This window comes from Pleurodeles waltl, chromosome 11 (assembly GCF_031143425.1).
Source record: "Pleurodeles waltl isolate 20211129_DDA chromosome 11, aPleWal1.hap1.20221129, whole genome shotgun sequence".
Classification (NCBI taxonomy): Eukaryota; Metazoa; Chordata; class Amphibia; order Caudata; family Salamandridae; genus Pleurodeles; species Pleurodeles waltl.
This window is the reverse complement of record NC_090450.1, coordinates 67,805,302-67,819,606: the sequence shown is the minus strand read 5'-3', so window position 1 is coordinate 67,819,606 and position 14,305 is coordinate 67,805,302. Positions and strand designations below refer to the sequence as shown.

The following is a 14,305-nucleotide window of genomic DNA, read 5'->3' as shown; positions in this document are numbered from 1 at the left end:
CCTCTAGTTCCTGTCCGAATCTACGGCTTTGCATTTGTGTGGAAAGCCCTTGCTCCTCAGTGTATGAGCTTGTTTTCGGCTGCGAAGCCGGATGTTTCGGGATCGAAACCTTTTCCACCATATTTTTCGGCTCCGAAGCCACTTTTTTGTGTTTCGGTGTTCCGATCTCTCGGTGTCGAGATTGTTCTGACCCGGAGTCGGATGACTTCGACACATGCGTGCCCTTTTTCGGTGCCGATGGACGGTCACCGAGTTTTTGGGTTAAGCCATGGCCTGCCGGCGGTGGCGTCCCTTGGGCTCTGATGAATTTTCCGTGAGTTTTGGCTGGGGCGGTTTTACTCACGGTTTTCGGCGTCTGTTCTGTTTCGGCCTCATCCGAGTCAGAATCGGAGTCGGCAATGGAGAAGGTTTCTTCTTCCTCCAAGTCTTGGTGTCCTGACGGCGCCGACGCCATTTGAAGACTTCTCGCTCTCTGGTCCCTCAGTGCTTTCCTCGATCGAAACGCTCGACAGGCCTCACAGGTATCCTCTTTGTGTTCTGGAGACAAACACAAGTTACAGACCAAATGTTGATCTGTGTAAGGATACTTGTTGTGGCATTTGGGGCAGAAGTGGAATGGGGTCTGTTCCATTAGTCTTGTCGACGCACGTGGTCGTGCCGACCAGGCCCCGCCGGGGAACCGAAACCCCGAAGGGCCACCGGAGCTCTTCCAAATTCGGTGTCGATCTGTGTTAACTAACCCGATACCGAACGCAAACAATACCGATTAATTTTTCCGATATCTAACAAATTTTCCGAACCGAAACACGGAGCGAAGAGGAACACGTCCGAACCCGATGGCGGCTAGAAAACAATCTAAGATGGAGTCGACACCCATGCGCAATGGAGCTGAAATGGGAGGAGTCCCTCGATCTTGCGACTCGAAAAGACTTCTTCGAAGAAAAACAACTTGTAACACTCCGAGCCCAACACATGACGGGATATGCACAGCATGTGTATCTGCAGCTACACATGCCATCGAACATATATATACTCCGACACAAGCTCCATCGACGGGGCCCCCAACCCTGCAGGGCGGCTTCATAACAGGGATGGAGCATCCTGTTATATTCACCCAAAAGAAAAACGAAATTCAGAAGCCTTCCGATTCCAATCTGGCACGAGTTTATTTCATTATAAATTGGCAGCAAATTATTCCTTCCTTTCCTGACGCGTTTCGGCAAACAGCCTTGTTCACAGGAGAGCAGCTGCATACAATCACAGATGCTTCGAATTACATTTATACATGTCACGTGATTCAATGGCTGAATACTTCAACTCCCAAAATGCATCCTTCTTATCATCATGTATCACATTGTGGCATATTTTCATTGTTTTGCTTAAATAGCGTTTCTTCACCACATTTCATCACATTGTGGCATATTTTCATTGTTTTGCTTAAATAGCGTTTCTTCACCACATTTCATATTGTGCTTCATATTTAACCCGGTGCAATTTAAAGTGATCACGTGCAATTTATTTCTAAAATAAAATGAGCTATCAAAGTCAAGCAACCCTCATTATCATAGATGCTGCCATAAACAGTACTTTAGTGTCTCTTACTCATGAAAGTTCGGAATGGTGAAGGAGGAAAGCATCTATGATAATGAGGGTTGCTTGACTACATGATGATAAGAAGGATGCAACTGCTCTCCTGTGAAGAAGGCTGTTTGCCGAAACGCGTCAGGAAAGGAAGGAATAATTTGCTGCCAATTTATAATGAAATAAACTCGTACCGGAATGCTTCTGAATTTCGTTTTTCTTTTGGATGAATGTATATATATATATACATATATATATATATATATTGAGTGAGTGAGTCAGAGAGAGTGAGAGAATAAGTGTGTGTGTGTCGGGGGAGTGTCAGGGGGTGTGTGGGTGTCAGGGTGTGTGTGTGTGTGTGTGTCGGGGGGTGTGTCGGGGGTGTGTGTGTCAGGGTGTGTGTGTGTGTGTGTGTGTCAGGGTGTGTGTGTCAGTGTGGATCAGTTAGGATCAGTTATGGGACTTAAGATGAGAAAAATGGCATCAAACATGCTGGACAGAGGCAGACTGTGGACTCCTCTACACACTGTAGCGAGAGCAAGTGGGCCCAGCAAGGACATTAGTTGGTATCCACAACCCTAAAAGGTCCTTGCCAGGTCCTAAAAACCCTACTTGGTGCAGGGCTGTCAGTGGGCCATACAAGGAAGAAATGAGAAGTGGTTGCAAAGCAGGGGCGTTCAAGTCCACACTGGCAGGAATTGTGCAGGAATGAAACTGGGCCTGGCACACCTTTGGTGCTTCATTGTCCGCAGGGCAGAGGAGCTCAAATAGTGCACAGACAGATTGCCATCTGAGGCCTCTGGAATAGCACACAACGCACCAGGGCAACATGTGGCAGTGACCCGCAGCCACAGTCCCAATAAAGGTAAGACTGGACAAAGAGGCAAGACAGGATCGCCTGCATGCTGGGGAGTGGTTATCACCCGACCAAGCCTGCAAATTCTACAGAAGGGCTGATCGAATGGGCCAACAAGAAATGCTGGACAGACTTATCTGGGCACCTGTAATTCTGTGCAGAGGAGGATGCTTGTAGACTGCTGTCCAAGGAGAGCTCTACAACATTGGGGAACTTTACTGGTTAAATGCACATGCGGTTCGGTGGTGTGGAGCAAACCATGATGAAAGGAGCTGCTGGTCCTTCTCTGATGCACAGTACAGAAAGGGAGACTCTGCAGTGCCACACATTTAGTAGGTCTGCTGCAACCCAGGCAGAGAGACATGCAAAGTATGAGTAGGGCCTACTACCTCGGCTTGAGATTTGGACTTCAGAAATGTAAACTCCAGTGAAACTCAATTAGGCAGGTACCTTACCACGTATCAAAGGGTTCCCTAACAGCCTCATAGGTTTACAGAGGTGGTAATAAAGGTACCTCTGCTGCACAGTCAACAAAAGCCCTCCTCAACAAGAAGATGACCACATTGCAAGCCAGCGATACCGCATGCCTTGGGAAAGTGCACTAAAGTCGGGACTAAGGGCAGGGCAGATGCAAAAAGGCATTCATCTGGAGGGAATGGAGCATTATTTGATATCAATTGAAGCACAGACCGGGGAAAAGAAATCTCAACAACTACACAGGGTCTGCATCAAAGCGGGGGCCACAGCTACCCTATGCTGCACAGCTGCCAGTACACCAGAGTGGCAAGAGTAAAGGGGAAGAGAGACTTTATCATCATAAACATGCTGCAGTCAGAGACCCGCATAAAAGAACCACTGATATATCCCAAAAACCTACACAATGACGGGGCCAGAAGAGGCGGTGACTAAAATGTTTTGCAAGAGCTCAAGGATGGACCAAGTAGTCTTTGGTAAGAACCGAGACCAAGCCTCATGAAAATCAAGAAGGATGTCACGGACCTACAATAGAGAGTCCACACCCTTAAAGGAAAAAGTGGAGAGAGAACACTAGATCAAGGCCTCCTGAAATCATACATCTCTGAGAACAACATATTCTGCTTCAGAAGAAACAAGAACATCTTAAAACAGATCCAGGAGGAATAATAGAAAGATTTGAAGGAAAGAAGGGAAGGACATTAAGAAATATGTTCAGGAACTCTGCCAAGCCCTGTTGGAAAACCCTCACAAATGCCTAATAAGAATAGAAAAAAACACTCAGGGTGGTCCCTATAAACACCAAGAATAAAATTGTGGCCAGGATTCACAACTTTGAAGGCAAAGAGAGACTAATGGGCAACATAAAAGGGGATGAGCCAGTAATATTCATGCAGACTCCTGGTCTGCATGTGAGCAGCCACTACTGCAAGACACTTAGTGAACACCCTTGGTGCAGAGGGGACCCTAAAGAGGAGCACCTTATATTGGGAATATTTTCCACTGACTATTAACCTGAGATACCGGTAATGTGCCGGGTGGATTGTATGTGTAAGCATCCTTCAGGTCAAGAGCAGCTATGAAGCTGCCTTGTTGTAGCAACAGAATGACATCTTGAAGAGTAAACCATGTGGAAGTCCTCTAAAAGAGTGTATTTGTTTAGGGGCCAGAGGTCCAGAATGGGTCGAACTGAACCGTCTTTTCTGAGAATGAGAAAATTCAAAGAATATATTCCCATTCCCTGCAGATGATGGGTATGGTTGAATGGCTCCTTTAAGAAGGAGTGCTTGGACCTCTTCCCTGAGTAACTTTTGATGTTCTCAGAGGACTTTGTGTTTGCGAGTTGGAATGGTGGGAGGTGTGAGAGTGAACATCAGACAATAACCAGGTCGAATAATATCCAGTACCCACTGGTCGGAGGTGATGGTTTGCCAATCAGGAAAGAACCTTTTGAGGCACCCCGACAGGCGTTGTATGATTGAGGGGGGGAGGGGATTGATGGGGTTTGAAGAGGCACGTCAGGGCTTAGTGGTGGCAGCTGCTCCTTTGGGGAGCCACCTTTACCCTGCCTTCCCAGTTGTTACCTCTGTAGGATCCTCAAAAATAGTCTCTGGGACAGGACTGATGTGCATGTGGCCATTGATATGAGGTAGAGGTCTCATGAGCGGAGGTCTTTGAGCCTCTACAGTAGGGGGCGTGCAGTGAAAGCCACCCAGGGTAGGTGTTTGAAGGGCACCGATTGCTCAAGCTGTTTCCATATCTTTCTTTATTTTTTTCCAGCATCTGGTCACCCTATGGTCCAAACAGATGAAGGGCAGGTTGGGAACATTTTGCTGGACTTTCGGCTTGAAGCTGGGGATTCAGAGCCAGGCATGCCTGTGCAAAAGGACACTGGAGTTGACCTATGTTGAGGAGTGTCCATAGTATCTACTTCGCAAAGGATTTGGAAGTGGTTTTGGAGATCAGCTTTCCCTCAGAGACAATCTTGTATCACTTTTTTCTGTGCCACTCTTGGAGATGATGGAGGTGGTCCTCTGTTTTATTCCAATGGGCATGGTTGTACCTAGAAAGCAACCCAATTGAACTGTCAATCTGCCAACGGTTGGCCGACCCTTGTACCTGCAGCATCTATTCATTTACTCTCTTTATCAAGCTGAGAAGCATCACCAGTGGTCTGAAAGTTAGCCCTCTTACAGGGGGTAGTGACCACTAGAGAGTCAAGCTTTGTATTTTTTGTCCATCCTAGATGTAATGACTCTAATGCAAACAGGGTTGTGAAAAATGTCTCGAGTGTAAAGGGGTATGCCTTTAAGCATGGGATGATAATGAGCAGAGCGGTGGGTGGAGAACAGGGTTTAGAAAAGGAAGACTTCCTATAAAGGCTGAGCGTGGAGAGGAGACAACCCAACAAATAAGATCATGGTAGGACATGGAGTTGTCATGACGGGAGGTACGGAGAGGGTACAGGTCGGTTCTGTGTCCCCCGGTGGGTCAGCACCATAGCTGTCCCAGGGATCCCACTGCAGAGGAAAGTCAAAGGTATTCATGCCCACCCCCACCACCCTCCTCCCCTGAAGTTTGAATGAGGTGACCTGTGAGGTGTATAGTCAACAGAGTCACCTGGAGAAGTAGGTGGGGTGGATGAGGTGGTGATGGAAGAGTGAGAGGGAAAGGGCTTGTAGCCATAATCACTTTCTTGCATAGCTTCAGTGCAGGTGGCATGACCAAGGCTTCTTTGGATGGTTGAGCAGCAGATCCCGGAGGGTGGCTGTGTATCCGGGCTATGTGGGGATGTATTGTGGGGTGTTCCTGCTGGGTGTCAAGCTCCACCTGAAGTTTATGGAGAATCAGTTTGACTGTCCCTGAATCATGTCAGAACTTGCTGGTTGAAGCCAATGGTCTCTGCTCTGAAACCAATTTTGATGTCAAAGATGTTGGCTCTGACGGCCAGCTTTGTTCCAAAGTAGGAGTGGCCGGTGCAGAAGCAATTGGCCTGGATGGTTTCTTTAGCCCTGAGCTGGGGCTGAACATTTAATCTGAAGAAGGTGGTCGGGACCAACCATGGCCTGAAGGCAGAGGCCACCCGGCAGTCTGTCTCTGATGTTTCAGAGTAACTGGGTGACCCTTTGGATGGGGTTACTTGGCTTGGGACCAGTGTCAGGGGGTGTACTGTATTCATGGCTAGCTGTGCTGGTAGAAGATCCTCGATCTCCAGATCTGAGCTGTAGTGGGGGGGGAGAAACACTATTCATCTTCAGCAGAAGGTTGTGGATGTTGTTCCCTCAATATTCTCAGGGCCAAAAGGTCCAGGGTGTCTCGAGATGTTGGGCCTGACAGTCATGGAGGGTTTCCTTAGAACAGAAGGAGCGTTGCAGAGAACCTCATTATGCCCAGAGGCAGACACAAATTACTGACCTGATGGAGATCAATCCGAAGATACTTTGCATGGTAGTGAGGACAGTAGCGAAAAGGTGTCCACTTCAATACCATGAGAACATGGGGGGGGGGGGGGGGGGGGGAAGGGGTCGAAGTCTGAAGGAGACCCTGAAGGGGAAGGCCCACAACAACCAACGGTTTTGAACCTACTGGATGAAGTCATACAACTGTTACAAAGTGACAACTGAACTAAGGGCAACAGTCAGCACTGGGGGCCCCCGGGGGTTCCTAACATAGCTGGTTGTTGCCGTGTAATTGCAGGCTGGGTGTGGGGTCCATAGACTTGGAAGGGAGGGATAGTGTTAGTGAGGAGGGGGGTTTGTTTCTTAAAATGGAAAATTCAATAAAGACTGCTGAATTAAACAATCTTTTTCCGTTAAATGGTGGAATGTAAAGCATCATTATAAGTACTGTTCTGGGAAAACACAAAGGTTATTTCCTTTTTTAAAGCCCAGAGTGTGTCTTGATGCTTTTACATTATGGATCAGTTGGTGTACAATAGAACAGAGAGCCCTGGCTTCTACATTTTCAAGCTAAGGACTTCTTAGCCCAAAGATGCCCCTTATTTTGGATTATTTAACCAGACTATTGACCATGGCTAGGTGGTCAAGGGATGTGTGTGGACTTCTGGTAATATCTGTAAGGACCTGCAGTAGAAAGGGGTCAGAAATATTTATTACAATCAGGCGCGGTTACTTTTGAACATCCTGCTGTTAAGCTTACAATAGGAATATTACTTTAGAAGATTCAGATCCAGTGAGGAATTGCAAAGACAGGGCAACTATTAACTAGTACCTCCATAGTGACTATGTAAGCTTGTAAAAATGTCAAGATAAAGACAACTTTTTTGGGTGTACTAATTGTTATTGACATCCTTAGGCTGTGCAGAAGATTCGCTGGCCATTAACAGCTGGCATTAGTAGTTAATGAAGTACTTTTGGGAAAATATACTGAGGAATTGGTGGGGCAGATACATGTACATTAAACTGGTGTCAGGAATTATGAGTGCAACTAGATAAATCATTGCAGGATAAGATTTTTATTGGTGTTGCTGTATGAATAGTAGATCCTTATTTGTGCTTCGATCATCAAAAACGTGTTATATTGAAAGTACTGGGCTCCACTGGATAAGGTTAATGTATCCCTCTATCTTTCCATTATATGATGGGCATGTAAAAGTGTTTCAACAACTGTAAACTAATGTGTTTGAACTGCTTGGGGATCACATAAATATTGTTTCTGCTTGGATACATTTTGGAACTTCAAGTTTTAAGGGGAACACATGATCTTTATGTAACAAAATGTGTGCCTCTCACAATGTATTGTAAAGGAATAAAAGCAGGTCTTGAAATTGTGCAGATCTTGCAGTAATCTGGTGACAGAGAACTGAAATTGTACATTCATAGCCTTAGCTAAGTATGAGAAAGAAATGCATAGCAGAATAAATGAACATGAAAAGCATGAGAACTTGTGGCTAACATTCAGTTCATTTACATACTTTATTTTTTGATTATTTGTTAATTGTTGGAAGAGAGAAACAGAGAACTCACATTACTGCCTTGTCCATAGAGTAGGCGCAACGTATACCATATATCCCTACTCAATACAAAATTAGGGCTCTTAAAAAAACTCCTTCTTTGTACAAAGTTGTCAGAATTCCATTATTGTTGGGTCTTGTCCAAGTCTAACTGTGACTTACTTTTCCTACAGTGTTTTTACATTCCGAAGTGCCAGCGTAACAAGAATGATTTGCTCAACATTGCCCTAGACATTAAAGATTTCTTCGACAACAAAAATGACACTCCGTTCTCCTGCTACTACAGCCCAGACAGCAACTCTGAGGATGTGATCATGATCAAGAAATTTGACAGAATGATTGTCTTCCACTGCCTCTTTTGGCCATCTTTGATGCTGATTGGTGGTGCACTGATTGTTGGGATGGTAAAGCTCACGCAGCATTTGTCTGTGCTTTGCGAGGAGTACTGCAGTGCAACTAAAGATGACCATGCCAATGTTGGACCAAGACCGCAGGGCCCAGAGAGCAGACCGTTGACAACAAGATGGAGGCCAAATTTAAGAAGCATGCACCACTCTCCGCTTCGGTGAATGAGGAATATATTCCATGGCTTCCCAAAAACCTAGCTGACATCATCAAACTAGCAACTTTTTTGAATGCCTGTTGGTGATTGTTGGAGATGTAGGACTGAGAGAAAAGAATTGTTATGGATCTCCACACAGGATTATGAAAACACATTGATCTTACAGTTATCTATAGTACTACTGTCATTTGAATTTGTCAAGCATTAGATTGTCGGACTCTGACTTTTTAGAGGTTTGTTGAATTGTCACCATTTCACAAGATGTTGCTGGAATTAGGCAGCAGTATTGTTCTTAGACAAGTTACTGTTTTTTGGAAATGTAAGTTATTTCTTTTTCTTATTGCCAAGGACAGTCGCAGCTTTCAAACGTCAGTTTTTGAGATGAATAGACATTTTCGTCTGTTATTTGTATATTTCTTAAATTAAATATACCCTTTGTTGAGAACTATAGTGTTTCTTAAAAATTATGATTCCGAAAATAAACTGCAACAGAAACATAAGTCAGTTTTGTAGAATTCTCTTTAGTGAGCATTTTGCCTTTCTTGCGAAATACAAATGAATCAGCAATGTACTTTGAAATATCAACATCAGCAGCTCAAAATATTTACACTTTTAACAGGAAATTAGGGGTGAATTTACCAGAAAGTAAGACTCACCTGACACTCTAACAATAATACAGTCCCTTCTAACATATGCAGGACTTACATACAGGGTCTAGATCTCGGTCACAAACAAGTCACACCTAAGTGACAAAAAACAAGTAACGGGCAACCAATAGAAATATATGCCTACCAAGGTCTCAAGGCATCAGGTAGCGACAACATTAGTTTCATCAGGTTTAAGGCTTTCGAGGTGAACATTACCCCTTTGTTCGCAGCCATAGTTTACTCTTTAGCGGAACCACTAATTAGCCCTCCAAACATGGTGTTGCCTCATCAAAAAAGGGCTCAATTGCTCTCATTAGGTTCTCTGTTGAGTAGGAAAATTGCTAGCTAATCGCATATTTTCCAGCTTTTCAATCCAGTGTTAAAGAGAATAGGTATAATCCTAAAAGTTTAAATGTGTAGATGTTTTGGTTGTCTTTTGCGTCATGAAGATTCAGTTGTCGCTGTACTCTGCCCCAAGGACTGAGCAGTTTTACTGCGATACAATCTACCCTTCCTTCTAGCATTATTAACTTAATTGACCTAAAAAATACACACTTTTTAGTAGCCACTCCAAAGATGCCATTAGCACCGTTTCACTTCTGGCCGCCCCATAAACATCTCACCATCAGCTCCATTGCCTCCAGTAACTTCTTCGATAATTGGAGGCTGGAAAAAGTTCTTCTTTCTTTTGTTTTCCTTGCTGGCACACTCAAAGGGACACCTTTCTGGGCCAACTTCTGGGGTTGCATATATCCCAGATGACTCCCTGGTCGTATGTTATAACCTGAATCTAATCTGTCCCAACACAAAATATCCGTCCCAAAATCCCAGGTGGCCCCACCTGAGCAATTGTACGGTGGGGATTGATTCTCCATCCTGCAATGTCTATGAGGAATGGGGTAGGTGGAAGACCTCAGGCGTCTCTGCCTCAGCCCGGCTCCACAGACAGAGCTGTCTTACACCCACTGCCCCTGGTTGGGCAGTAAGCATCTCGAAAATTAAGCACTGCCAACCTGGTACCAAGGCTTCTTATGCTCCTCAGTCTCTCTCACTCAGCAGGACCAGGCTCCAAAGAGGTGCACAGCTTCCATCTGAACATTGCAAAATCCGAAGATGGATATGTCCTGCTTGCTTGAAATTCTATTAAGCTCCCTGGCTGTGTTAGAAGAGAAGGCACACTGGAGAGGTGAAAATTAGTAAGGAATCTGCATGTAAATGGAGTATCCAGCAGAACGATTGTTAAGAAAGTAAGTAACTATTTCTTCTGATGGATGCTGCTACCTGCAGATTTCTCACCTGTGAATAGAATCCCAAGCAATGCTCCCTGAAGGAGGTGGGTCCAAAAAAAACATTTAAACAAAGACAACTTGTAGGACTGAGTGAGCAAAGTGGCCATCCCACTTTATTTCCAAATGCAGATAATAGTGTTTTGCAAAATGCATGGATGGACGTCCACATTGCCACTTTACAAATGTCTAACACCAGCACATTTCTAGCCTAGGCCATAGTGGAATACTTTGTCCATGGGGAATGTGCCTGGATTTCTTCCAGTGCTTATTCCTTCACCAATGGATAGCAGATCTTTATGCACAGTATAATGCAGCAGGAGAGGGTTCTCTTTTGAACTGTCTTGCATTTCTTGTTGCCTGTGTACCCCCAAAAAGAGCCAGTCGTCCAATCTGGTCTTCTTTGTACAGTTAATAAAGTAGCTTACTGCATGCCTATAGTTCAGCCTCTGCAACCGCTCATCATCTGTGGTAGAGTGGGCAGCAGATAGAAGGTGCGCAAGGTGACAAAATACACGAGACAGAATGGACACCACCTTTGTTTGGAAAGCTGTTTAAGTTTGCAGTACAAGCTTATCTGGAAAGAAGCATGCGAAAGGTGGAACACTCAAAGCCTGCATTGGGGTAACATGAATAGCTGAGGTCACTGCTGCTAAAACAGTCTTTAATGTAATTAGCTTCAACTCGCAACTATGTATGGGCTCAAATGGAGCACCTATTAACAATGTCAACACTAAATACAGGTCCCATTGCAGCACGACAAAAGAGACTGGCGGAAATAAGTTTGTCAAACCCTTCAAAAATGTGGCAATCACTTGTGACAAGCTTTTAAAAAATCTGGTAATCACCAGCAACGTGAATAAACAAGGTTGATCTGGGAAACATAATAATGCTGACAAGGCCACGACATATCCCTTGACTGTGCGAACTGAACAACCCTGTTGTCGCGTAGGTTCTCATTATCCTAATGAGACTATTGGATTCGGGTGGCAGAATCACCTGTACTGGGGGGACTGAGTCTGACCCCCCGCACCATGTGACACCTGCCGGCCTAATCCAGGTTTGTTCCAGCTAACTAGCACTGCCTCATCTCCACCCAAGATCAGGGATGATTCGGGCAACCGGGCGCATGACATACATGACTCCTCAGGGGAATCGTGGTCACTCAGATCTCATATGTTCCTCTCAGTTATATTAGTCTCACGTATGCAAGGACAATCAGAGGTAGAGTAAGGTTCAATAAGGTTTTATTGAAGTAACTGCATCTTGGATAATAAAGCATGTATTGCAATAACTAGGGCGATAAAGCACAATAAGATTAAAATTGTGACAAGGAGAGTAAAACACAAGAATAACGCCACCATACTATCACTAAAGTTTATAGAGATAGTTCCTATCTAAGCTATGTTAGAGCACAGGATGTTAAGCTCTAATTCTGCCTTTCAGGTTCCCCCTGGGAAGACATCATCCCTCATACCTGTACAAGAGGCCTGTAGTCTGCTGATCGCTTCCCTACAGCTGCTTATGTAATCAGCACTCAGTCATGGTCATCTGGCTGGAATCTCCCTCTAACGTACATGGGTCAAAGTAGTGTTTTTATAATAAAACAGCTGATGTTCCAAGAAAGGATCCCTACGTAAGAGTGTGTATGCTTCTATGAACACTAGAGACAAAGCGTTACCACGTTTGCCGGCAACTTATCTTACTGCAGCCTTCAGAAAAGCACAGAGTGAAAGAAATGTCTAGTTTAAGAACGCAGTGCAGACCTAGGCGAAGAACAGCTAGATAGAGAAAATAAAACAAGACCGCAAATGTGTCTAATGTTAAAATAATATAATGAAGCTAAATAAATCCTATCTAGGTTAAAGTGCACCGCAGCAGGCCTAGTTTGCTAATATAACGTCTATAAAACTATAGCTAAAAATGGCTACACAACACTGTTAAGAAAAAAATGAACTGGAGGATGTTAACCAGTCATTTTCAAGGATGCAACACATCTGCTTGCACACTGTTCTAGAAATGTATTCCATCTCTGAGAATAGGATGACAGACGAGAAGTGACAGGCTGACAGAATCAAATCAACGACCTGTGTTGGAAACTGAAAGGAACTCAGGTTGGCTCGTTCAGCCTCCATGCATGAAGGTGTAATCCTTGGAGACTGTTTTGCAGGACCAGACCTCCCCCCCACCCCGACTGAGAAAGTCCACTCAGAGCAGGAAATGAAAGGAAGCACACAGGGAGAGGTGCAGGAGGTCTGTGCACAACACCAGGAGGTCTGTGCACCACACCTTTCTCACCCATTGCGGGGCAATGAGAATAGCTTGGACACAATCCTGTCAAATCTTCAAGGAATCAAGAGAAGGAGAGGAACCATAGAGTAGAAACTTCCACTTCAACTGAAACACATTCCACAATGCTCCATGCAACATATGCTGGAGGACATAGAATGTTGGGCCATGGTTGCTGCTGTTAGGGGCAAACAGGTCCACATAAGGCATGCTCCACAGGCCAAAGATGTCCTGAAACACCTCTTGATGGAAACGCCACTCATGGTTGGCAAGATGACGGAGAGTATGGCTGTTGGCTCCGACACTAAATGAAACCAACAGTTGGTTGGCCACCAGCCATAGCCCCTTTTAGTATGCCCAAGTCCAAAGCTTCATCACTTTTTGATCAAAAGGTGAGACCTCCCCACTCCTTCTAGCTTACTGCTGTACCACTTTGCATTTGTATTTTCCATCAAGTTCTGAATGGGCTTGCTGCAAAGAAACTGGAAGTAGGCCTTGAGCATCAGGTGGATTGCTGCGATTTCTAGAAGATTGATATATACTCTCTGTCACACTGGTGACCAAAGGCCACTCATCTTCAGATGCCCCACCGAAAGCTGGACATACCATCAACATCATGGCTACTCTGGATTTTGACAAAAGGACCTCCCTCAACACAGGTGCTTCTCATTTTCCCACCACCTCACATCCAGTGCAGCACCCTTGGAGATCTTGCCAAATCTCCTTGATCTTGAAACTAACTGTCTGTGAAGGCAGCACTGGAGGCCTTCTTGCAAGCATCTGTATGTGACAAAAAGGATGCAAGAAGCCAACAGACTGAGGAGGTGCAAAACTTTCAGGACTGGGATCTGAGCTCCTGGACAAAATATTGGAATCATATATTAAATGTCATAGATCTTCTGAAGAAGGAGGGAAAGCTAGGAGTAAGGTTGTACCCATTAAAATGAACAGAAAGTGCTGTAAGGGCTTCAGGTGAGGCTTGGTTATAATGACGGAACCCCAAATGGAACAGCAGTAAAGCAGTCATCTGCAGGTGGTACCATCTTTAGCTAACCTGCTTTATGCAGCTACTCCTCCTGGTATGGGAACACCTCCACCCCCAAACCCCAGGGATAGGCCAAGACCACCTCAATCTCTTTTGAGAAAACAGGCAGCTGATGTGCATCCAATGGGAATGATTGCAAATTGGTAATGTGTAAAAATCCACCACATAAATGTATGTGTCCTGCAGATTGAGGGACACCATCCAGTTTTCCTCATCAAACGCTAATAAAACCTGAGCCGGGGACAGCATCCTGAGTTTCTCTTTTTGCAAGTTCCAGTTCAGGATCGTGAGGTCTTGGGAACCAGGATGTACAGAGAGTAGCACCCCTGCTTAGTTTCCTGCCCTTGCACTAACCTCACTGCTCCCTTCTGCAGAAGGCCCATTACATTCTGCTGCAAGATCTTTAGATGGTCTCCAGAAGGTAAGGAGTATTGGAGGGTTACTACTGGACCCTTGTGCCTAAAGTAATGGCTTGCCAGGCTCGTAGAAAATACCATGTGCTCATTCTGAAAGGAACTACTGAAGATTTCCTGATGGTGTGAGAGTAGAGGTGGTGGAGGTAGAAGGCTGGCCCTGTGTGCGGCATCTCTTGC

The 14,305-nt window shown here is 45.0% G+C and overlaps 1 protein-coding gene across 1 annotated transcript in view; it reads left to right on the top strand.

Moving 5' to 3' along the window:
• The window catches only part of KCNMB3 (potassium calcium-activated channel subfamily M regulatory beta subunit 3), a 73,741-nt gene extending 64,804 nt beyond the window's left edge, over positions 1–8,937 (top strand). Inside the window, exon 4 of the mRNA XM_069215407.1 lies at positions 8,057–8,937. Within this exon, the coding sequence (XP_069071508.1) occupies positions 8,057–8,452 (396 nt within the window). The 3' untranslated portion in view covers positions 8,453–8,937. The remainder of the gene's footprint in view (positions 1–8,056) is intronic.
• The last annotated feature ends 5,368 nt before the right edge of the window (positions 8,938–14,305 follow it).